The sequence below is a fragment of the Schistocerca serialis genome, chromosome 11 (assembly GCF_023864345.2).
Source record: "Schistocerca serialis cubense isolate TAMUIC-IGC-003099 chromosome 11, iqSchSeri2.2, whole genome shotgun sequence".
In the NCBI taxonomy this organism is placed as follows: Eukaryota; Metazoa; Arthropoda; class Insecta; order Orthoptera; family Acrididae; genus Schistocerca; species Schistocerca serialis.
Window position 1 is genome coordinate 153,821,745 of NC_064648.1, and position 25,939 is coordinate 153,847,683.

The window sequence follows — 25,939 nt, forward strand, 5'->3', positions numbered from 1 at the left end:
GAAATTCGCCAATTGTTGTCTGAAGTCTGTGCAGTAGGGAGATAAGATTGGCTATAGTGCAACCGCACACATTGTGGCATGTTGATGAGGAAAGATCAGCTGTTTTGGCCAATGTCCGTTGTTGGCGGAATCCACCGATATCGATGTCACAGTGACTGCAGCGTTATGAGCATCACTGTTGACAATTTCCCTGCTTGTGTCCAAGTCCTCCAGAAACATTGGCAACTGTGTATATATCGCCAAGGAGACCACTTGAGTAACAAAGGGAATATACTTATTTTCCTTTCACATACTGTACTTATGCGATGAGGCTTTTTCCCAAATTTGTCATTCGAAAAATACAGGGTCATCGTATATTCACAGATTAGCTGTTGCTGCCGAGGTTAACATTTTTACATTCTGTAACAGAGTGTATAGGGGTCGTCTTAAATTTTCGAACAGGTTCGTAATTTCCCGATACACTGTAGCACTCAATACAGTATCAACATTGCTTGAACAATAACGTGACATTTGACTCGTACAGTGCCAGTGTGAGGGATAGTCGAGAATCTATGAACTAGCGACTACAACAGTCTATTACTCCGCTTAAAATTTGGCGGTTTAGTGAAACACAGGAGGAACTTGTGCTAAATTGTATCATCTTACAAACTGTACAAGAACAAGTTTCCAATGAAAGTTGTCATATACGTGTGGATACTGTTACTGTGTACAAACATTAATGCTGCTTCTTTAACTAAGGTAACATTCAAGAGTGGAAATGTTACCCTCCAAAAATCATTACTTGATTTTTCTAATTTTGATTAGTCAGAATATTTTAAAAATAGATTGAAAAAAGGCCTCTAGAAAAAAAAGGGGCGGAGGAGTCTTGTAATCAAGGTCATCCTATACTCTGACCAAATACAGTGCATCAGAATTGTAGTAACACTGTTCACGTTACGTCGCACTTCACTTAGCGTAGACCGGGACTGTGTCCTAGGCATGCCCGATGATAACTGGCTGGGCCCGGCCCGTGCTGCCGGAGTTGTTGTTGTTGTTCTTGTTGTTACGCCGGCAGAGGCCGCGTCCGAATTCTCGCGTGCCCTCTGGTGGACGGGACTCTACTTGCGGCAACTACCGCCCGTGACGCGCCGTGCCAATGTGCGCCTCCCGCGATCTTTCTGGTGGCTACTACAAGAATCATTGTTTTGAAAATCCTGTTTCATTTGCCAAAAGAACTCCAGGCTGTTTTTATTCCTCTGTTTATTTCTTTTTGCTGTTGCCTCAAGTGTCTTCAGCTGCCTTGTTTGTGAAACATTATTTTAGTCTTAACCACCTCCTAATTCTTTAAAGTATCAGACTCCTTTTTAAGAAAATCTAACTTTTCACACATCTCAGTTTTTATGATGTCATGTGTTGAGAAGTATTTTTCATACGAGGTCTGTTCGAAAACTTCTGGAACATTCATAATTTCGGGCCAACGGTGTGTTGGAGTGAAATGTGGTTGGCATCCCTGTACTCGCCTGTGTTTAGTGTGTAACTGCCAGAAGTTTCATTGTTGTATGTCCTTTGGTAATTGTTCAGTGCTGTGTCGAGTAGAACATTGTGTCGCACAGTTTGCGAATTTCGAGATGGTAGAACTAGAGGAGCGATGCGTCTGCATTAAATTTTGTGTGGAACTCAAGAAAACCTTTACAGAGACACACCAAATGATGCAGGAGACCTGTGGTGATGAGTGCTTAAGCCATGCTCGGTGTTACAAATGGTTGACGCGGTTTAAAAATAACTTGACAGAAGTTAAAGTTGACACTCGTTCAGGACACCCTTCGACATCTACTGATGACACTCGTGTCAGAAACGTCAACGAAATTGTGCGTTCCAATCAAAGACTGACTCTCTGAAAGACTGCAGAAGAATGTAACATTCCAGGTGGATCATGCAATGAAATCCTAGCACAGCATCTCAGAATGCTTCATGTTGTCGCCAAGTCTGTCCCACGAGTCACGAGTCGAGACCAAAAAGATCTTCGCCTTCCAATCTGTGAAGAACTTTTGGATTGCACAAATGAGGACAAGATGTGCCTTAAGAGAATCATAACTGGTGATGACACTTGGGTGATGTTGGGACCAAGGTTCAATTGTCACCATGGGTCAGGAAAGGTTCTCCAAGATCATAAAAAACTCATCAGGTCAGGTCAAACATCAAAGCCACACTGATAGTTTTCCTCGACTTTGAAGGATCAGGTCATCACAAAATCGTACCTTACGGACAAACTGGTAATCGATGATACTATTGGGACGTGTTGTGACGCCTGCATGAAAACGTGAGGAGGAAATAGCCTGAAATGTCGAGAGACAATTCGTGGCTCTTGCATCACGGTAACGCACCTGCACATTCATCCCTGTTGGTGCATATCTGTTGCACAAAAAACAAAATTGCTGTGCTGTCTCGTCCTCTGTGCTCTCCAGAATGACCGCTGTGAACTTTGGAAGGACAAAGGTTTGCAATGATAGATGAAATAAAAGAAAATTCAAAGGCAGTGCCTCACACGATCCATCGTGAGGCGTAACGAAACTACTTCTGGAAGTGCAAATGGCATTGGGAGCAGTGTATCAATTGTGGAGAAGAGTATTTCGAATGAGATTAAGCATAATAAGTAAAAGGTAAGTGTAGAAATTTTTTGAACAGACCGTGTACAATGTTACAATTTTGCAGACACTTTCATTGGTATATGTGGATACTGTCAGCAAAGTTTGTTCAAATTGAATTAATAGTAAAGAAGTAACTAGTTAAATTATCATACCTGATGCTGAAATTGTACTGCATGAACAACAAAAATTGTTTTTCCTTCCATTATTTTGTATGGGGTGTCAGTGAGAAAGCGATTTGAAATTATGTGGAATATTTGTTGGAGGTCGTCAGGTGCTCTCATTCTCGTATACTGGATGAAATAGTGTGGGTAATATGAATGCTGTGAGTTCCACTGCATCCAAATACAGACATTGCCTAACTTCAAACTTATTGTGGTAAACCTTTAACACAAGGTTATACCTAGTAATGACTAGTTCTTAACAATTAAATTTTTTCAGTAATTATATGAAACACTGAAGGTAAAATTTTTTTGGCCATTGGAAGCTGTTAGATAGTCAACCAGCAAGTGGGACCATATGTGGTTTTAGCCATTTTGTAATAACAACTGTGATCATGGAATGCCCTGGGTGGAATACAAATAATGGAAGGGTTAGTGGATACCATTCAGCATATCACTGAGCCCTCGAGCAGTTGACAGGCACTTCAACAAGATTGTGCGTAAATGTTGCCAAGTTTTCAGACAGTAATAATCAACTGTCATCAGAAGCAAGTCATGCGAAATTCTTTTGCCTAAACCTTGATAAAAGTTTGAACTGGAAGACACATATGGACTTTTTGACAGATAAATTAAATAACTTAGCCTTTTCAATGCATATTTCATGGATACAAGAAAAACTATATATCATAGTTATTTTGAGTTGGATGTTTGGTATTTCTGTGGAAATTCTACAAACAACACAAGGATATTAATTCTTCAGGAGGTAATCATTAGAAACAATGCTTCCCGTAACAACAAAAAGAATACCACAACTTTAGGAATTTAAAACTCTGCAACGACAAAAAAAGGCAGAGCTAAGCACTATCTGTCGGCCAATTAAGGGAGCTATAAAGTTTCATTTAGTTGTACATTTGTTCGCTTGAGGCGCTGTTGACTAGGCGTCAGCGTCAGTTGATGCTAAGATGGCGACCGCTCAACAGAAAGCTTTTTGTGTTATTGAGTACGGCAGAAGCGAATCGACGACAGTTGTTCAGCGTGCATTTCGAACGAAGTATGGTGTTAAACCTCCTGATAGGTGGTGTATTAAGCGTTGGTATAAACAGTTTACAGAGAATGGGTGTTTGTGCAAGGGGAAAAGTTCTGGACGGCCAAGAACGAGTGATGAAAATGTAGCACGCATCCAGCAAGCATTTGTTCGCAGCCCAGGAAAATCGACTCGTAGAGCTAGCAGAGAGCTGCAAATTCCACAATCAACTGTATGGAGAGTCCTACGAAAAAGGTTAGTTATGAAACCTTATCGTCTGAAATTGGTTCAAGCACTGTCTGCAGCTGATAAGATTAAAAGAATCGATTTCTGTGATTTTATCCTTGCTCAAATGGAAACAGATGAATCTTTCGTTTCAAAGATTGTGTTTAGTGATGAAGCAACTTTCCACACTAACGGGAAAGTCAACCGTCACAATATCTGTATATGGGGCACTGAGAATCTGCGGGAAACAACTCAGTATGAACGTGACTCGCCTAAGGTGAATGTTTTATGTGCCATTTCAGCCAATAAAGTTTTTGGTCCCTTTTTCTTCGAAGGTGCTACTGTAACTGGACTACAGTATCCGGAGATGTTAGAGAATTGGCTGTTCCCTCAGCTCGAACAAGAAGCACAACAATTCATATTTCAGCAGGATGGAGCGCCACCACATTGGCACTTATCTGTCCGTAACTACCTGAACGTCAACTACCCCAGGCGATGGATCGGCCGCCAAGCAGCCCGTGACGGAGCACTTCATCACTGGCCTCCAAGAAGCCCTGATCTTACCCCCAGCGATTTTTTCTTATGGGGGTATGTTAAGGATATGGTGTTTCGGCCACCTCTCCCAGCCACCATTGATGATTTGAAACGAGAAATAACAGCAGCTATCCAAACTGTTACGCCTGATATGCTACATAGAGTGTGGAACGAGTTGGAGTATCGGGTTGATATTGCTCGTGTGTCTGGAGGGGGCCATATTGAACATCTCTGAACTTGTTTTTGAGTGAAAAAAAACCTTTTTAAATACTCTGTGTAATGATGTATAACAGAAGGTTATATTATGTTTCTTTCATTAAATACACATTTTTAAAGTTGTGGTATTCTTTTTTAATCACCCTGTATTGTTGTTGACCTTACTTCATTGTTTTACAGTGTTATGTTGAAAACAAAAATATTCCTATCAATTACATTATACAAGAGAAGTTCAATAAGTAATGCAACAATTTTTTTTTTTTTTCGTGAAGTCAGTTGGTTCTATTTAGGATTCCGGTATTCCACGTTTTGTACCCAACTGTTTTGGGTACAAAACCCTATTTTTCAACATAATATCTGTTCAATGTGACAGTATTATGCCACCTTACTGGGAGAGCCTGCATGGCGTTGCAGCCAACAGCTTGCTGCATCAGTAACCTGCCCACCTTCCACGTACTGTTGCCCACAGTGAGCTTCCCACATTGGACCAAACTGATGGAAGTTGGAAGGTGTGAGATCCTGGCTAGAGGATGATGAGAAAGAACAGTCGAGTGAAGTTTTGAGAGCTCCTCTGGGATGCGGAATCTTATGTCAGGCCTTGTGTTGTTGAGATGTCCAGTTGTGTAGCGAGGTGTTTGATTGTGATCCGTCAGTCACTTTGAATGGAAGTGTCCGCATGTGGAGGAGTCACAGCTGTTTACGGCCGGCCAGCATGTGGGAGATTGGACGGGATAGTGCAGTGTTGTTGTGATGAAGACGGACACCTCGCCCAATGACTGATTGTGCTTTTGCTTACTGCCAGGTCTCTGTTACAAGTGCCTAAGAATATCTGCGATTCTCTGGTTTTTCCGCCAAAAGAAACTTGATTACATCTATTTTCTTGGAACCCACCTCTATTGCAGATGCCATTTTGAAGGCTACGCATATTGCCACAACCTGTCAGGGCTGAAGTGGGAATGTTCCACAATGTCCCACAACAAATTTCAAATTTTTTTTTTTCATCTGAAATTGAGTGAGGAAAAAAAAGTGTTGCTTTACTTATAATGCCTCTCATATTAATTGACATCACAGATCACATTAATTCACATTAATAAAACAGAAATAATTTATATTAAATCCATTAAGTCTAAGCAGTTAAAGAAAAAATAGCTTTGCAACAACATACCATTGAAAAAGTTTCTCAGAAGAAAGCGTCGTTAAAGCTTCAAAGTTCTCTTCTGAGACTGAATGCCATTGATCCCTCTACCTTTTGCCTATAATGTGAAAACAGTTTCCCAGTCTAAAATTGAACACGGACAACCGACTGCCTTTGCAGCACCAGATACTTTGCAATGTCCACATTCTCTGCTAGCATGAAAAGCTGTTTTTCCAACAAATTATGAAGGTATACGTATACTTTCAGACTATCTTACATTGCTGAGACCTGCCATTCTATGTACACAAAATAGACTCACTGGCATTCCAACATGAGTAGAGTTCAGTTCTATTCTGTCACTGAAACAATAACCTAAACAAAATACATGGATCTGTGGTCATGGGAGTTGTTTGCTAATTTGAAGGTGCAGCCCAGTGCATTTCAGTGTTTTCTTCAACTCCACCTGAAGTATTTGTCCCTTAATATGTCTCAAAAGCTTACTGGCTTAATCGCCATTTTCCCACAACAGCGAGGCATTCTCCAATTTTAACTTGAAATACAAGTAATATTTTATCTGGCGACATCAAATTTCCTGACCTTTTTCCGCAACAAATCGAACCTAAAATGATTTGGTTTGGAGAAATTTTTAATGTGTTGCATCAGTTAACTGCATATTTATGTAGAACCCAATTACGAATATGAAAATCACAAAATACGGTACTTTAGCTCCATAAACACATAAATCAGCATTGTGCATGTTCTGTTTGCTATTTTCAGCCACTCACAGCACAGTACACGTGACACGATGCTATTATGTTTTAGGCGATAAGTAGAAAACTGAAAATATGTATTCCATAACATTTCTACTATTCTGTGAATGAAGTTTGTGGTGACAGCATGATCTGTTGTGAAGGCCGCGGCCTTGTTTGTTGAAAGGTATCAGATGTCATGATTTACATGTTTTCAAAACTAAAGTGCTGTATTTAGTGTTTTTCATCTTTATGCTTGCATGCTATGAAAATATCTAGTTTAATTGATGTATCACATTAAAGACCTCTTATATCTCGCCTATTTTATGGGATAGGTTGTGCAAAAGTGTCGCAAAATGTAACTTTGGTGACATTACATATACAAATATAGTTCTTTACATAGGAAATCAGCTGTTACTTCAAGACCATACACAATTCTCATTTTGTGACATGTCATGAAAACTAGTGATCTCGTATTGTGTCGCAAAAAATTGCAGAATGCACATTATTTTTCACTTTATCTTTAAAGCGAAATTTTCCAGTCTCCAATTATAACAAACTAAAAGTTAGAAACATATTAATATGGACTTTGGCAATCTGAAAAGATTATTGCATTATATTTTAGTAGAGAAATGTTACTACACCATTGAAGAATTCTCGGAAGACAGTCTGACACTTTGAACAAAAGAAATCTGTAAACTATTAGCCTAGTATTGATATCTTGTATGTACTAAACAAAAGAAATTTTAAATTGTTAATGTATAATAAATATTGAAGTGTTGTATATACTGGCATTTTAATTAAATGCATGTGAATAACAAACTATTTAAAACCTATAACGTATAACTTTCTAAAATAGTGTTGAAAGATCTTTGGGAAATCATGTTATTTTTAAAATTTGACATGTTTCCTAAACAGCAGATGTAATGATTTGTGCATTGTATGTAATGAGATTAATAACTCACATTTTATGTTTCTTCCCTCGGAGCTAACTGAAACAAAACACATACATGGCTACATTGTCCAAGCTGACAGTGACTCAGTCTTATAATCTATTTTCAGGCCTGCTTTCAAACCAGCTGTATCATGTTTGTCCACTAGGTGTAAGAATTTACCTGCATTAGAGACAACCAAAATGATTTCGTGAGAAAAACAAAGGCAATTCAGACTCCTTCCTTTAACATTCATTCATTCATTCATCCATCTATTTTCCCAGTATATGGATACGAAAACTTCCTTTAGTACAATTGCTTAAAAGTGTTGTAGTATGTTCACTGATATGTCAGTGCATATTGCATGAAAGAAGTGATACTAGTAATAAGACAAAAATGTCAAGCTTCTGTACTGAGCATAATTAATCATGATGGGATAAAATGACATCTTTTGAGGGGAAAATCATATTTTAGCTGGCATCCTGTCATTTTCCAGCCAATCATTTGCATCTATCTATAACACGTCCGCATATCTTCCCCTATAACCATTCATTAGCTTTCCATTAAGCCCTTAACATACTGACTTTATACAAATTAAGTTCCAAAAACTAGTATTGATTTTATTAATCAAAAACATCCTTTAATGAAATGACGTTACATATGTATACATAAATATAGCTCTTAAAGCTTTTTAATGAAATGACATTACACATATATATGTAAAGATAGCTCTTAAAGCTCAAAATAATGAGTTACAAATTTTGAAGATCACCACAAATAACATTATGAGTAAACTTGTGCACTGGACTTTGACTGAAGTATTCTGTAACTTAGTCATTTCTTACTTTCTATGTAGATATGAATTCGAATTATGAATTTCAAAATGGCTTTAAATGTTGGTAACTGTGTGATTTATCTCTTAACATCAGTGACCACTCATCAGTCAATCATCTCATGTTCTGTGTTGCTTTTTGTCGTCAGTGAAGTAACCCAACATTCTTCTTCACTTTCTGAGCTGCTAAATCCAATTTCAAACTTAGGGTTACTATAGCCATTTATTTTCGGAAGCACTGCATAACAAGAATACAGAATAGAGGCTGAGACAATGTGTTTTGTTGTTGAGTATCTAAAGCGGTGCACAGTAAAGGTGATATCTAGTAGCAGTCTCGTAAGTCAAAACATTACAGACAGACTACAAATGCAAGACTGGATGCCCTCAAAACACCGAACAGTTAACTATCAGTGCAGAAATGGATATAAGTTGTTTGCTTTTCAAAGTTTTGTTCTTAATTTATCAGAGTATATTCAGGATTTTAAGTTTGTACCAGGAAACATAAAATGGTTACGCATTTTGCGTGCACCAATTTTGTTTCCGTTACAGTCGTAATGGTACCTTCCACTGCAGTCTGTTCCCTGATTCATTTCTTTCCGTCCCTCCAAATAATGCCCAGCACACATCTACTGTTTGCTAACAGAAGACAACCCTCAGTTATGGAATGATTTATGCATTTCAAATCTGTAACACTCTGCTGTATAGTAAAACTGGTAATGTGTGCTGATTGTAAGCATTCACTTTCATACGCATCGATTGCTTCATTTTGAAAAACTCTGTTTAATTTGCCAAAAGTACTCGAGACCATTTTCACTCATTGACTTATTTCTTTTACTGGCCATCCAGTCGCATAAGTTTTGTAAATTTGGGATATCAATAAGTAAATACTTCAGTCACAAATATTGAAATTTGAGTCAAAGTAGTGTGCAAGGCCTCTGGTCCAGATTGTATGCCGGTCAGTTCCTTTCAGAGTATGCCGATACAATAGCTCATACGCTCATACTTAGCAATCATATACAACTGCTCACTCATCGAAAGATCCGTACTTAAAGACTGGAAAATTGTGGAAGTCACACCTATAATGAAGAAAGAAAATAGGAATAATCCGCTCTGAATTACAGATCCATATCGCTAATGTTGATTTGTAGTGGGATTTTTTAACATATGCCTGTGTTTGAACATTATGAGTTACCTCAAAGAGAACGATTTATTGACAAACGGCTAACAGATTCAGAAAATATCATTCTTGCGAAATTCAACTAGCTCTCTGTTCTCACAAAGCAATGAGTGCTATCAACAGGGGTGTCGGATTGATTCCATATTTCTAGATTTCCAGAAGGCTTTTAACACCCTTCCTCACAAGCAACTTCTGCTTAAAAATATCATGCCTTTGGAGCATATTCTCAGTTGTGCTACTGGATTCACAATTTCCTGTCAGAAAGTTGGCAGTTCATAGTAATCGATAGAAAGTCATCGAGTAAAACAGTAGTACTATCTGGCCTTCCCCAAGGAAGTGTTACGTGCCCTCTGCTGTTCCTGATCCACATAAACAATTTAGGAGGCAATTTGAGTAGTCCTCCTAGATTGTTTGCAGATGATGCTGTCATTTACCATCTTATAAAGTCATCAGATGATTTAAACAAATTGTAAAATGATTTAGACAAGATATCTGTATAGCGCAAAAGTTTGTAGACAGCTTTAAATAATGAAAATCGTAAAGTCATCAATTGGAGTACCAAAAGGAATCCATTAAATTTCTGTTACACAATAAGTCACACAAATCTAAATGCTGTAAATTCAACCAAATATTTAGGGATTACAGGTACAAATAGCTCAAATTGGAACGATCACATTGATAATTTTGTGGGTATAGCGAACCAAAGACTATGATTTATTGGCAGGACACTAAGAAAACGTAACGGGTCTACAAAAGAGATCGCGTACAGCCCTCTTCTGGAATACTGCTGTGTAGTGTATGACTCGCATCATATAGGATTGTCGGAGGACATCGAAAAAGTTCAAAGAATGGCAGCTCATTGAGTATTATCGCGAAATAGGGGAGATAATGCCACAGGTATGATACGCGAGTTAGGGTGGCATTCAATCACCAACATTGTCCCCAGAGTGTGAAAATATTTTGTTGCCTCTGACCTACATAGGGAGGAATGATCATGATGATAAAAAAAGATCAGAGCTCGCACAGAAAAATTTAAGTGTCAGTTTTTCCCATGTGCTGTTCAAGAGTAGAATGACAGAGAAATAACTTTAAGGTGGTTTGATGAACCCTCTGCCAGGCACTTAATTGTTAATTGCAGAGTAACCTTGTAGAAATAGATGCAAACAACACACTATAAAAGTGGCAAGGAAAGTTCTGGCAGAATATAAGTAATTTGGGAGTAAACGAGACCACTCACCGAGTAGCAGAAGCATTGAGTTGAGTTGTCGAAAGGAACACAAGGAAATGGCCAAGTGTGAATTGCACTTGTGCATTTAGGGTTCTGTACAAACTTAATTATGTGTATATATATTTCATCCATCTTACTAATCAAGAATCTCACCAATTTTTGCCTGTTATCAATTTTGATACTGGCAAGATAAAGGTCGCAGGAATTCCGTGACTGTATCAAAATCTCTACAGTAGTTCCTCAAACTACCCCGGACATACAGAAAGAAGCAAGCAGGGGACTTCAGTTTTTATATGTAGAGAAAGAAGATTAAATAAAATATGTTGTATTTACTTACTAAAACATTACTACAACTTACATTTTATGTCTACATGCAGTAACGTTCCTCTAGTGTGCTTTTTACAGATGAGGAATGCATTGTATGTTAAAATGGGAAAAGATTTTTTCTGATATAAATTACAATTTAAGAAGTTTCAGATTTTTACATTGTTTGTACCGTGAAACCTTGCGTCTTACCAAATTTCATGATTCTAGGTCAGGTGGAAGTATCCTTTAGGGTTTCACTAGTGAGTTTTCAAGTGTCAAAATATGTGATGATGTAACGGCCTATCTTTTATTGCAGTGATTTAGAAGCTTAGAATTTTCACACAGCCAAGGGACCATAGACCTTAGTATGTGATATAAATTTGAGCTTGATACGCCGAACTGTTCCAGAGAAAAACTGGTCTTAAAATACGAATGGACAGACAGATAGATAGATAAAAAAAATATTTTTTATGTAATTACAGATTAACAATTTTTGGATTTTCCCCTTTATTTGAACTATGAAACCTTGCTTCTTGCCATATTTCAGATTCTAGGTCAACACTCTAGGTGTTTTTTTTTTTTTAGTAAGTTTTCAAGCGTGAAAGATTGACATAAATGGCTGTATGTTTTATAGACCTTAATATGTGACATAAATTTAAACTTGATAAGTCTGTCTATTCCTGAAAGAAAGGTATCCTAACAGTCGGATGGACAGACGGCAAAGCAATCATGACTGTTGGTAGAGGGTGAATGTGCAGGGGGTTTGCAGAGAGTGAATTCAGCAGGATGAAAGGAACAAAGGAAATGATGCAAGAATACCCTCCCATCTGGTGTTTGGGGAGAAATATCCGGATGGCACGGGTTATGAAGCAACCGTTGAACTCTGGCACGTACCGCCACTGGGTGGTTGACCCTGTGCTCCGTCACGATTAGGTGTCGAACCATTTTTTCTGGTGGACAGCTGGTCAGTGGTCGTGCTGAGATAAAATGCTGTGCAGTGATACAGCAGAGCTGGTATATAATGTGGCAGCTTTTGCAGGTGACTCTGCCTCTGATGGGATAAGAAAGTCCTCTGACAGGACTGGAGTAGGATGTGCTGGGTATGTGAATCGGGCTGGTCTTCCACAAAATGGCGAACCCTGTGGCGAGGGGTCGGTAGTGGGAGAGACGTAGGAATGCATCAGGATGTTACATAGGTTGGGTGGGCCACGGAATGCCACACACACCTAGCCCCTTGCCACAGCGGTCATATCTCTGTCAGAGACTCGAATGCAAGACTGGCCCGATTCAGCCATCCAGCATATCCTACTCCAGGGCTTTCCAACCTTTTCAGCTGGCGGACCCCTTCATCAGTCGAAAATCCATGGCAGGCCCCTAGTCAGTCAAGAGCACAGTAACTCTAAATTTCAGAGCGAAACCCGTGGGAACTGAAAGTTTTTAATGCAAGTGCCATGTTCCCAATGTTCATATCAGCGCACACTCTGCTGCAGAGTGAAAATTCTCATTTCGGAAACATCCCTCAGGCTGTGGCTAAGCCATGTCTCCGTAATATCCTTTCTTTCAGGAGTGCTACTTCTGCAAGGTTTGCAGGAGAGCTTCTGTAAAGTTTGGAAGGTAGGAGATGAGGTACTGGCAGAAGTAAGGCTGTGAGGACGGGACATGAGTTGTGCTTTGGTAGCTCAGATGGTAGAGCACTTGCCCACGAAAGGCAAAGGTCCCGAGTTCGAGTCTCGGTCCGGCACACAGTTTTAATCTGCCAGAAAGTTTCAAGAAACAATATCATTAACACATGGCTTTATGAGATTTTCTGCAATGGTATGAGCTTTGCCTGTTTTTGCCACTCAATAACTAACCAAGAAAGAAGCTTTTAATGAATTTTCATTAATTGTTTTTGAATGAGTTTTCATGCAATGCTGAGAAGCAGCTAGTTCAGCACTCTTCCTTTTGAAAAAATCTGGGTGAGTACCTTTAAAATGACGGCGCAATTTAACTGGAACCATTGAACAGTTCAGAAGGACTCGCGCACAAATTACACACTGAGCTTTACCCTCCTTTGTCTCCATAAAGCCCATTTAAAAATAGCTTTCGTTGTACTTACTCTTCTTGGTTGTTCCACTTCCACAGGATATTGCAACCAATGGAGTACTTGCAGCATTTGCACATAATAAATCCGGCTGTGAAGCTTCTTGTGATTGTTCTTCCTTTGGTCGTTCTCTTGCCTCATTCATTTCAACTGGAAACTTCCCTTGTTGTGAAGACGATGGAGAAACCGCACCCATCTTCAATGATCCTGACTTCAGCCATGGATCCATGTTAGAAGTAATAAACTGGTCAAAAATCGACTTATGAAATAGGTAGTGCACTGACAAAGCAAATTTAACATTTAATGATGCCTGGGGACGCATACGTGCCAGTGAGCACTGTGATTGGTCGACAAAGCTCTCTCCGGCATGCGTAAAAGGTATCAGCACATCTAGCGCCGTGAGTCGGCGCACAAATGACCCCCGTATTGTTGCGAAACAGTCGATCAGAGAAGCCGCATTCTCCGGCACTAAACTGTGTGTTCTCACTTATGAACCGCAAAGGCTGCTTGGGAATACGACCTGAAGTAAAACTACACGTTTTTCACACAAAAAAATTGTGATGAAGTTCATTTTCACATTTTTATGCAATAATTTTACTCATTATTTTACACGATTTGGTGAAAGGTGGCCGCGGACCCCCTAGAAAGAGCCGGCGGACCCCTAAGGGGTCCGCAGACCACACGTTGGGAAGCCCTGTCCTACTCTATTCCTGTCACAGGCTCATCCTGTCCAGTCAGATACACAGCCACCTGTGAAAGTAGCCGTGTCAGTACTGGTTCTACTGCAAAACATGTGTGAGTTCAGTGGCTGCTACATAAGCTGTGTCATCAGGATCCTTCCCTCCAGCACCAGCTTTTCTGAATCGTGCAGATGCGAGTTATCCTCACAACACATTCTTTGCTGGCATAATCCTCCTGGCCTCAATCTCTGTTAACTCATTGCATCCATTACCAACAGTCTTCCCTGCCTTTAATATAACACCACCTCCACCTCCCCCCTCCTCCACTCCACCCCCAATACATCACCAAGTTGCCAAGATTGTTTTGGCTATGAAGCAGAAGTTTCATTGGGAAGTGCACCCTCTATACAGCTCCAAACCCCCGACCCAACTGATTTCCATATTTTTGGGCTCCTGAAGAGAGACATTCGTGGCTGTCAATTTGTTTCGCATTTTTCCGTGAAGGCATTGACTGCCTTGTGTTTCAGTGGGTAAATGTATTAACAGTTGTGGGGATTACTTTTGAAATAATAAGCAGTTTACTTAACAATATTATGAAGAGAATAGAAATAATGATGAAAAATCCGCCTCGATTTTCAAGGCTGATAATATGTTTATAGACAGGCATGCGGTGGCGGCGTTGACGTTACACACGTCGACGAGGTATAGTGCTTCAATGCTGTTGCAGGTAGAGCTCACAGCGGAATGGTTCCACTCACGTGCACTACCCGCTTATATAGGAAAAGGTTGACTGCTAGAACGACTACAGCACGCGTACGGGATAAGCCATTCCTGCTGGTGCCTGCAGAGTCTAAGTCCGTTATCACTGCATTACATAATCAAGGTCAACCTTTTCCTTTATAAGTGGGCAGTGCACGCCAGCGGAACCATTCTGCTGTGAGCTCTATCTGCAGCAGCATTGAAGCACTATGCCTCGTCGACGTGTGTATCATCAATGCCGCCACCGCATGCCTGTCTACAAACATATTATCAGCCTTGAAAATAAACTGGGAGGAAATGGAACGGCCCAAGCTGTCATATTGAATGGACCTATATTCTTCCGTGGCTGCAGAGTTAATTTTACTCTGGATGTCGTTACTGGAAATTCTGGTAGTGGATGGTTTACCCTAGCGATTGTTCGTTGTGAAAACGCGTTGCTTCCTGGACTCGAATCTTTCGCCGACCGAGATGTCATCACCTAAAAGACCTGGCATTGTGGTATCGATCTGAAGACCCAAAGTAGACCTAGCTATGTTTATAGTAACATGACATTTACATTGTGTACACGCTCCTGGAGAAAAGTTAGTAATGATGAAAAAATACATGTATGGATGAAAGGACTTGGTGTATTGCTGAAAATGTAACTGTTGAGGCGGATTTTTCATAATTATTTCGATACTTACGATTGCTGACACACTGCAATGCTGAAAGTTCTGAAAAGAATAGATTGCTACTTACCCTAAAGATTACATGTTGAGTTGCAGGCAGGCACAATGAAGAGACTGTTAGACAATTAACTATTGGCCAAACACCTCCTCCAAAAAAGGAAAAAATACACACACCCACACACATTCACACAAGCACCACACCTCACAAAGACAACTACTATCTCAGTCACTTTGGGCACAGCTAGTGGTCGTGTGTGCTCGAGGTCTTCTTGCTTGTGTGAATGTGTGTGTGTTTTCCTTTTCTGAAGAAGGTTTTGGCTGAAAGCTGAGTGGGTAAAAAGTCTTTTTGTTGTGCATCTGTCCAACTCGATGTATCATCTTTACAGGAAGTATCGGTCTAGTCTTTTCACAATATTGTTGATATTCCAACCGGGACTTTCCAGTCTAAACAGTTTACTTTCCATCTGTCTCATTTTTATTTGACTGTCCCTTATATATTTGTTTGTACATTACCGAAATATGTTTTCATCAAATATTCTTTTAAACATAAGAGTATTTTTTTTAGATCTCGAGGCGTCAGCAGTGCAGACCGCGACATCACATTGGCCGGAGCTCGAGGTGTGACAGAGTCCAAAGAGACAAAGAAGTTCTACAGTACTGTACGGTCGGAGGGAGCGGCCGAGTGCGGCAGAAGTTTGCTGCCGGCCACTTCTCCTCCTTCCACCTGCAGTTCGTGCACGCGCCATTTCTCGTCGGAGGCAGATTGCACGAATCACGTCTGTGTGGTCACGAGTGAAATGCGGAGATCGCCCCGGAGAGGATTTTCCGGCTCTACGTCCACGGTCGACTCTGACGTCCGGCAGGTACCTAAGGTCGCGAAGGAGAAGCGTGCCGAGTCTCCGGAGGGTGAAATTCTCTCCGACGAGTGTGACGGGGTGCCGTGTCCGGAGGACTCTGCAGCCACTCTCGCTACACGGGGGAGCGAAGTCAGCTCGGCACACGGAGATTCTCGTAGCGGCCGCATCCCGGCACCTTCCGAAACTGCGGCATCGATTCTCTCGGAGGCTGCTGCCGGCACTCACGCGTACTTGTGGAAATCTGCCTTGGGCGTGTGTGGAATCTGTGGAAAAATTTTCAATAACAACTCTAACCTAAAGAGACACGCTCTGGTACACGGCAGTGGGATTTTCCTCACGTGCGACGTCTGCGGCCAGTTTTTTCCCGACCGGTGCTCTCTCTGGAGGCACAAAGAACAGCACGGTGGAAAGAGCCAGTCCAAGATGTACAAGTGTAACGTATGTGGTAAATGTGTAAATAGTAACACTTCACTGAGGAAGCACAGGTCTCAGCACGTACAGCCTTACGTGTGCGACATATGTGGCGAATCGTTCCATCGAGCCAGCGGCCTGCAGATACACAAATACTTGCACGTCAGATAGTATCGATTTACGTCTCTGTAAGTGTACGCCGTGCTCGAGCTCGCTTGTGGTGTTTGTTGCTCTTCTCTTATGAGCTTACTGAGCCATAAATGTGGCCCAAAATAGTGATCCGTTTCCAAAAAATATGTCGAATATATGAACTGTCTGAGGAGGGCTCACACTGGACACTCAATATTGGCAAAGTTTATTGTGTTTTCTGTGCATTTCAGAGTGCAGTGGCTGTCATTCCTGTAGCACACAAAGCAGTTTGCACTTGGTAAGGTGACCTTTGAAGCCCACCAACACTGAATTTCTATCCGTATGTTAGGATTGAGCTTTTATTTTTAAAGCAAATAATGCACATCCTGGTTATGTACAGACGTTTTTGTCATTTTTGAGTACAGTCTCCATTGTTTGTGCAAGTTTTCACCAATGTCTAAATCTTCTCGTGGCGGAAGTCTGTTCTGACTGCCAGATGAGTGTGTTCCGTTGCTTTGTGACTTCGCATCTGTTACTCCGGACCTAAAAAGAGAGTAGACGCAGGACAGTGTCAGAAGGTGTGCACAGCATTTGTGGTCTGTCTATGTTTGAGAACATTAACCGGAATGCAACCCTCTGTGTCATAGAAAATGCTTCCAACAGCTTTTTCAGCAAATTTTACTGTCCGTACTTTCTTTTCTGACAGCAAATCCCAGTGGAGCCCTTCCGTACTCTGACATTTAGTTCAGGCACGTAATGACAAAACCAGCTTTCATTTCCTGTCGTAATACTCCTCAAAAACTGCCTCTTACATTTTGAAATTGTTTGAGGTTTTGGGTGGCAGTTGTTTTCTAAACTACAGTCTTTGATCAAATGCAGGACTCAGAGGGTACAAATTTCTCAGTAATTCGAGCTCTGAATTGTATCCTGCACTGCACTTTGTCCTATTGTAAGAATTGTTGCGATCTCATTCACAGTGACACATCTGTCATTCTGTAACTTTTCTTTTCGGGTACTACGGAGGGCACGTACTGTGGGCTGATGTGGGATGTTTGTGTTCCCACTTTTTAATGTTTTCCTAACTCCACTGGTGCCCGTGCATATATATCCACATGCATGCTGAAGTCTGAGAGAAGAATTTAGCAGCAATTATTTCCTTCTTAACAAGAAACTAAGTAAGAGTAAGCTGTTGAAATGCATCGATACTGGACATTTCGTAAATATAGCACCTGCTCACGTGGTAGATGTTTATTGATCTCACAAATATGTAAACGTAAAGTTTGTAGTTTAGGATGCTGCAGTTGTAAGAAAGGATTGCTCAAAAGTTCAGTATGGCTCCTGTTCATTATGAGCATTGTTGTTGTGATAGTATACTAACCCGTCTGTGTGAAACGTGGCTTTGTATGAGCAGAGCAGGTTTTCATTATGCATTGTCTCTAAAACTACATTACTTTATAGGATGCAAAATCTTCCACCTGCAGACTTTACATGGATGGCACATGGCTTCTTCCTCCACTTCTTCTTCTCTTTCAGCATTATCACAAATGTAATTGTGGTAGTGTATGATTTTATGGGATGAGGAAATTTTAAGATTCCACTTGCTTGATGTTGCTGTTAATACCACGCTTCACCATTTCTTCCAATAATATTTCTCTTCATAACAGTTACAAAAATCATTAATGGAAGTGGACGTTTATTTGGAAGAAAGTGATACATGAGGAAAACTGACCTGTGAGGTATTAGCACTGAAGTGTTTACTGGTATACTTTCAGTTGCATTATTGTTTAAATTATTCTACTGTCAATTCTGTAGCTATGGGTGTTTTTCCTATAGAAACATATATTTTTAAATGATTTATGTAGTGTATATTTTTAAATGAATTATGTATGTGCCTCATCACTCTTTAAATAAATGCATAATTGGCAGTAGATATATGTTATTTTAAATTATTAAGTTGGTGTATATGTTTCTGGCATTTTTGTTTTGCTCGTCGGTATTCCTGTTCCTACGAGTTTATTTATCGACAGCCATCTTTTATTTGTAGTTCACTGTTTCTATTGTGAGTTTACATATTGTCATTTGGAGATAGCGAATAGAGCTGTGGACACTAGAAAATGGAGTGCCAAATGTAGAAATTGTAGTGTTTCTGACATATTCTTCTGTTTGAGTTTAACAGAGGACTGACAGCAGTGGATGCAGCCAGAACCATTTGTGCTGGGTACGGTAATAATGCCAGTGGGGCGTGGACATAGCATGGCAAGAAAATGTTTTTCTAGTTTTAAAAAGGATCATTTTGACTTTAGAGGCTCTCCACGTTCAGGAAGACCTTCGGGATTTGATGGAGATCATTTAAATGCATTAATACACATTGGTCCACATCAGGTTACTCGAGAACTGCCAGAAGTGATGAACTGTCATTATTTCACCATTGAACTGTGATTATTTCACCATTGTGCAACATTTGCACGCAGTGTGGAAGGTTCAAAAATCTGGTGTACGAGTACTGCTTGCTGTAAGCCCACATCACAAAAATCGGTGGGTGGCCAATGTGCATCTCTGTTTGCTCATAATCGGTCAGCTTGTGGACACCACCACCATTCCTGTCGTGTTTCGTTACTGGTGACGAGAAATGGTGTCTGTATCCTAATGTAAGGAGAAGAAAGGAATGGTTGAGCCCAAACAAAGCAGCAACTCCATGTACAAAGACCTATGCACATCCACCAAAGATAATGTTATGCATCTACTGGAAAATTGACTGTGTGGTGTACTATGAATTACTTCCCTAAGGTAAAACCATCATTGCTGAAACTTAATGGCAACACCTGTGATATCTTGCAGATGCAGTCCGAGAACAACGACCAGGAAGACAGCATGAAGTGATGCTACTCCAAGATAACGCTCACCTGCATTCTGCTAGATTGACAGAAAACAGTGTACAGGAGGTGGGTTGTGAAACCATTCTGCAGCCACTTTACTCATCTGGTTATGTACCCTCATTTTCCACTCTCTATCGAACAACCTTCCTTTCTGGATGAAAATGCCTTCCAAACATGGCTCGATGAGTTTTTCACCTCGAAACCACGTAATTTCTGCAGTTGCGGGATTGAAAAGTTTGACTAAAGTCTCTGTTGTGTTTATTAAACTGATGGAAAAACACTACAAACTTATGCACCAACATAATACAGTTTCTATCAGAAGAGATTAATGCTGCAAGTTTTTTCATTACAATTATGATCATCATGGATTCTGCTAATGACGATCATGTACGACACAGGTTGTTCTGTCTCTCCACGAGATCCAGTGAGCAGTATATTCCAGTGCTCAGGTTGATGCTGTGTTCCTTGACTTTCATAGTGTGTTTGATACTTTTCCACCTTGTCACCCAATGAACAAAATGTAATATCAGAACAGCTTTGAAATTGGTTTCTAACAGACAGAACACACTAGGTCCTTGTTAACAAAGCGAAGTCTTCAGATGTAAAAGTAGCTTCGGGTGTACCACAAAGGATTGTTATAGGACCATTACTTTTTACAGTGTATATAAATGCCCTTACAGATAACTTCTGAGATTCCAATGGGCTTCTCACAGATAATACTGTCGTGTATAGAGAAGTCGCAAGGCTAGAAAAGTGTAGCAAAATATCGGAAGACCTGCAAAGGCTTGACACTCGCTCCAAGGATTGACAGTTGACCCTCAACATAAACAAATGTAACACATTGCACATAACGTAGCACTCAAGCACTCCGTCTTCAGGTCGCAAGCGGCCCATCGGGACCATCCGACCGCCGTATCATCCTCAGGTGAGGATGCGGACAGGAGGAGCGTGTGGTCAGCACACCGCTCTCCCGGTCGTTACGATGGTTTTTTTTGACCACACATAACGTAGGAAGAACCATTATTGTAGGATTACATGGTCGCAGAAGAATTTCTAGAAGCATTCATATCCGTTAAATATCCAGGAATATACAGGTATGTATGGAGTAATTTGAAGCATAACGACATGAAACTAATCTCAGGTAAGGCAGATATCAGACAGAGACTAATTGGAAGAATCTTTGGAAAGTGTAGTCCACCCACAAAGGCCATAGCCTACAAAACCATTGTTCCACCAATAGACAAATGTTGCTCGTCAGTCTGGAATCCGTACCAGACAAGATGTACAGGAAATAGGGAAGATCCAAAGAAGACAGTGCATTTTCTTACATGTTCATGTAGTAAGCACGAAAGCATCACGGAGTTGCTCAGACAAATCCAGTGGCAGACACCGCAAGAGAGGCTTTATGTACTGCTGTGTGAGTGTTCCTAGAAGAGTGGACCAATATATTGCCATTCACGACTGGACCATAAGGCTGCGTTCACACTGCCGGCCGGGCCGGGCCGGGATGACGCGTACTGGCTCGGCTCGTGCCTGGCCAGCTCAGGCCGACGTGTAGTGCCTTCACATTGCGCGCCGCGCCGAGCCGGAGCAGTGAAATGGGAGAAAATCCACTTCTCCGATTTTCATGTTTTAAAAATTCTTAGCGGTATATAAGACTTCGCCACATCATCTTATGAACTTATTTTTTCCTTAAAAGCGTTGCTTACGTCATGAAAAAAGAAAAAGTCCACTTTTCGTTTTGCGTGATTTCTTAGTTTCGTAACGCTTCCCAACCGATTTGGAAGAAAGTATGCGGCTAAAAAATCTTATTTTTGTACACGTGGTAGTGTAACATCTTAGCTTCGTATTGAATCATTTATCTTTCCATATTTCTTAACAGTCATTGTGAAATGATGCTATTTGTCAATGTTGTGCACTTGACTTACAAATCTTGTAGTGAAAAAGTTATGTAGTGGGTAGCGTACTGTTAGATCCGTTTTAGACCATACATTGTTGGGAATGAAATGTAGCTAAAAGTACCAAAAAGTTTTTGAAATGGTAATGATACTGATATCTGTCTCTGGTCACAAGTAATGCGAGCTATTCAGTGACGTCAGTGCCGCGTCCGCAAGCCACGGAGTTCGCACGGTTACAGCTTGGTTTAGTGTAGTCATATAATGCAGGACAGAAAAAAACTAATTACTAGTGATCAGCGCAGACCTAGTGTCGGTCCCTCGTATTATTTTAATGGTCTCATTGTCTAGATAAATCCAAATGTATAAGAATTTTTCCCTCGGCTACTGGACAATCATCTGCTATGCTTTTATAATTGGCCACACGTTGCATCACAAAAGACAAACAATTATTTGTCATCAACATCCTACAATTAGTATAATGTACATTTCGTATTTCGAACTAAAAGATAAGAGTATATTAATCTAAGATGAGATCTTGCTCCTGATGCATTGTAATACAAGCTTGCAACATTCTACGTGATTTATTTCTAGTTTCATATAATAAACAGCAGATGTTAAAAAATATAAATACATTTACAGGTGTTTCTATGTCTAAGTTTGACTAAGGCGCAAAAAGTTCATTTTTTTGTATTATTGTTTTTGCAGTTCACGTAAGTGTAGTACCGCAAGCTGTAAATAATTACATTCTTTAGATCGACCCTATCTCCACCTAGAAAGATCTGTGGATAGCTCTTACAAGTAGTCTATTTTAGGAAGTGAATGCAATGAAACCAAGGCTGAGTGGGACAGCGTTTCAATCAACACTTTGCTGGATCATTTGACGATGAAACGATTAAGTTATCGTTTTCTGTAAGGTGGCGCCATTTCGATTTTTCTACTGTAACTGAAAGAAAACACGCGGATTCAGCATAGCCTCAAGCACAGCAGGACAGGTAAATGAATTATTGTTGATTGATCTGTTGGATTCTCGTCTAGTTCAAGCAGTGTAAAGGATGAGATGTGTGTGTCACTGTTTGCTTCTGTGTATTTTTTCCCCTTGGTGGTCTTGTCCCCAGCGGCAAAGGGATCTTAATTCATTAGCAGCTGAAGGTCGAAGATAACACAGGTGCAGCCAGAAGTTTTTCGCCATTATCCAATTAGAACCGTCTTATGTAAAAATGATTTCATTGTTATCTCAGTTATGTTTTCACATTATGGTGACTCGTCGAATTTTGAGCACTTTGTAATAGGGTGGACATTGACCCTCCCTAACAATATCGACTGGCATTTAGTAAAGGTTTTTACTTACAATAATAAAGAACGTTCCTGAAAAGCTTTTTTTTTATATTGCAGATTGAGTAATAACATGTATCACTATCAAAGAACATTTCAGGCAACAATGACAAAACGGAATACAGTTTCACATTAATATAATACAAGAAGTAAAGTTGTCTGTAATGAAGAAGTAAGTTGAATTAGCGCAGTCATTGATTTTAAGAACCTGGCACTGCTCTCACTGCCTCCAATTCATTATAAAAAAGCTCTTGTATTTTAAGTTTCAGAAACATTTGCCGCTGAACTGGAAGGGAGTTCATTGCACTCCTGAGACTCATCAGGAAGTGGTATGTATCATCGTTTTGGGTCATGTTTTGATGTGCCTTCATCACAGCTAATTTGCCCGTATCGAGCTTTAAAAATTCTTCTTCAATATTTGGCCCACTACTTCTTTTTTTTTTTCCTTTGTGATATTGTGCTTGCCAGTGGACGTTTCATCAACTGCCACTAATGATGATATATCAGACTGATCTCGTTCATCTTGTGGACTAGAGTGGTCGTTAGACGAAAATTCTGGAGATAGTTGAGATTGACTTGCTGGTTCCGTTTGTGATGACAACGAACTCTGCATTGCTCTTGGAATTAAAATATCCCTTAGGAAATGCATGTGTTCGAACCAAGGCCAAGTGGAATTGCGTTTCTGTGGGCTTTTTCCTGGGTCACCTGATCTAACGTTACCAAGTTTTTTAAGTTCTTCTCTGTAATAGTCTCAAACATTTCGATTTAAATTTCGCCGTTTTAATTGAAAGAACAATAAAATTATAAAGGAAAATAATTTATATTTGTGTGTACTATCTGAAATACACTCCTTGGTCTCTTCGTTCCATAATCTGGAAACTGCATCATTACTGTCACACTAACCGAATTTCTACTACCAAATTGAGGGACACAAGTTAATGTCGTGTATATGTTATTCTGCATTCATTAAAGTAAGAACATCGCAAAAAGATGTCACAGACAACAGCTTATAGTAACGTGCCACAGCATGACTTTACAATGCATTGTCATCTGGTAGGGACACATTTCCGTCCCTCAGTGACACTCGTATCTGTCTCCGTTTACAAGTAAATGCGAACTATTCAGTGGCGGCAATGCCGCGATCGCTGGCAAGCTATTGTTGTAAATGCATGTAAATACGGTAGATTAAATAAATGAAATAAAAGTAATTTCGCATGTATCATTATAATAAATGTAATTTTTTCTCGCTGATTGTGAAATGTGAGGTAACATCTTAAAATGAAAGACGTGTGCAGTCACACTAGTGATGAAAGCAGAAGGGAGACGTGCGATGCGTGTACTGCAGAAGCTGTGGTGCTGCTCCACAGGCTCGCGCCGGCAATATCAAACACTCGGGATGTCGCCGGCTCGGCTCCGCGAGGCTCACACCGTATCAGCGCGGCCCGGCCGCCAGTGTGAACACCGCAATTCAAAACGATGTGTTTGATATCAAAGCGGGCGGCGGCCCGGCCAGTGTGAACGCAGCCTTTTTAAGGTGACTTGCAAAATCAGGGTGTATACGACCCGGGAAATCCGGGAATTTTTTCAACCGGGACAAAACGGAAAAACCAGGGAACTTTTTAAAGTTCCGGGAATTTTTAATTGTTTTAGCTAAATTTTTGTAATTTTGACTGGTAAGAACCGATACTCTAACGAAGGATATTACTGTATCCCGCCACGACAGAGTAATACTGCAGCAATAAAATAGGACGAGCGAAAAAACGAAAATAAAGCTTAAATTGCAAATGAAATGCGTCATATAAAAAACAGTGCTCGAACAAACATCCGCCAACAGCAAAATGCGTCAAAGACTTTAGGAAGACTATGCAATGCTTCATAACAACAAATTGACTCCGATGAGCATGAAGTCACAACTGTTTATATTAGATTCATTTGAGCAGTTAAACGGCCTCATACGCTTGCGCAGTTGAGTCGCGTACGAGTGTGGCTACAGAAAGGTAGCTGTTGCTGTGTAAGCAGTAGCAACAAGCAGCCACATGCTACCCGGAGAAAAGGGGACATCACACAAATTATGGAAGCATAAAAAAAATGGCTCTGAGCACTATGGGACTTAACTGCTGTGGTCATCAGTCCCCTAGAACTTAGAACTACTTAAGCCTAACCAACCTAAGGACATCACAAACATCCATGCCTGAGGCAGGATTCGAACCTGCGGTCGTATCGGACGCGCGGTTCCAGACTGTAGCGCCTAGAACCGCTCGGCCACTCCGGCCGGCTATGGAAGAATATGACAATTCCAAATTTATACAAAAATTTCGTACTACTACTTTTCGATCACACGCTTGAGAAACTGTAGCGTATATATGAAATGTGAAACTATTTCCTAACATAAAACTTTTTACTTATAGTAGACCAAATAAGCATTTCATATTGATACTTCTTGAATTATATTGCGTCGTGTTATAAAAATGACCATTATTGCCAAAACAGTCTCTCTTATTTGGTGTGTGTTACAGTTGCTGAAATATTAGAAAGGCATTTTGTTTTATCTATCAGACTGTGGCAAAATAGACTTACTCAGTTCGAGAAACCACACCAGTCTTTGGTACTATTGGTATTAACAGCTTTTCCGGTATTAGACAACGACATTTCGATTTTTCATGTAACAAAACGTTTGACGAACTTTGATTAGGTAATAGATTCTTTCGCAGAAAGGAAAGCACGCCACGTAAAGCTGTAGCCAGATTAGAGAGAAGAAAACGCTAGGACCTAAGGCGTGAAGAAATGTTTACTGCCTTGGTTGTCTCTTATCTTTACTGAATTTATGTATCCTATTTCAGAGTTCTCGTTCCCCTGGTTTCAAATAATCCATCCAGTATTAACTGCGAGATTTTTTTAAATGAGGGGCAGGATGTCAGACCGTCCGTCTGAGAGCAGGAGAGGCACCTCAGGACATTTTATTTCCACTGTCTTGAATATAGTTTGATGGCATCCACTACAAAATATACACGTTTGAGTTCCACAGTGACGTGCGGTAGAAGAATGCTGTGTGAAGGGAGTGGTACTGCACGTTGGCACACGTAAGATCAAGTAACATGTCTTA

General features: G+C 40.4%; 1 protein-coding gene across 9 annotated transcripts in view; it reads left to right on the forward strand.

The window, feature by feature from the left end:
* Nucleotides 1-18,644, forward strand: part of LOC126427016 (zinc finger protein 93-like) — a 325,645-nt gene extending 307,001 nt beyond the window's left edge. For 7 of the 9 annotated variants that reach the window (XM_050089172.1, XM_050089171.1, XM_050089169.1 and 4 more), the window contains exon 6: nt 15,899-18,644. In XM_050089172.1, the coding sequence (XP_049945129.1) occupies nt 15,899-16,772 (874 nt within the window). In that variant the 3' untranslated portion in view covers nt 16,773-18,644. The remainder of the gene's footprint in view (nt 1-15,898) is intronic. The other 2 variants (XR_007576499.1, XR_007576500.1) reach the window with 1 other exon arrangement.
* The last annotated feature ends 7,295 nt before the right edge of the window (nt 18,645-25,939 follow it).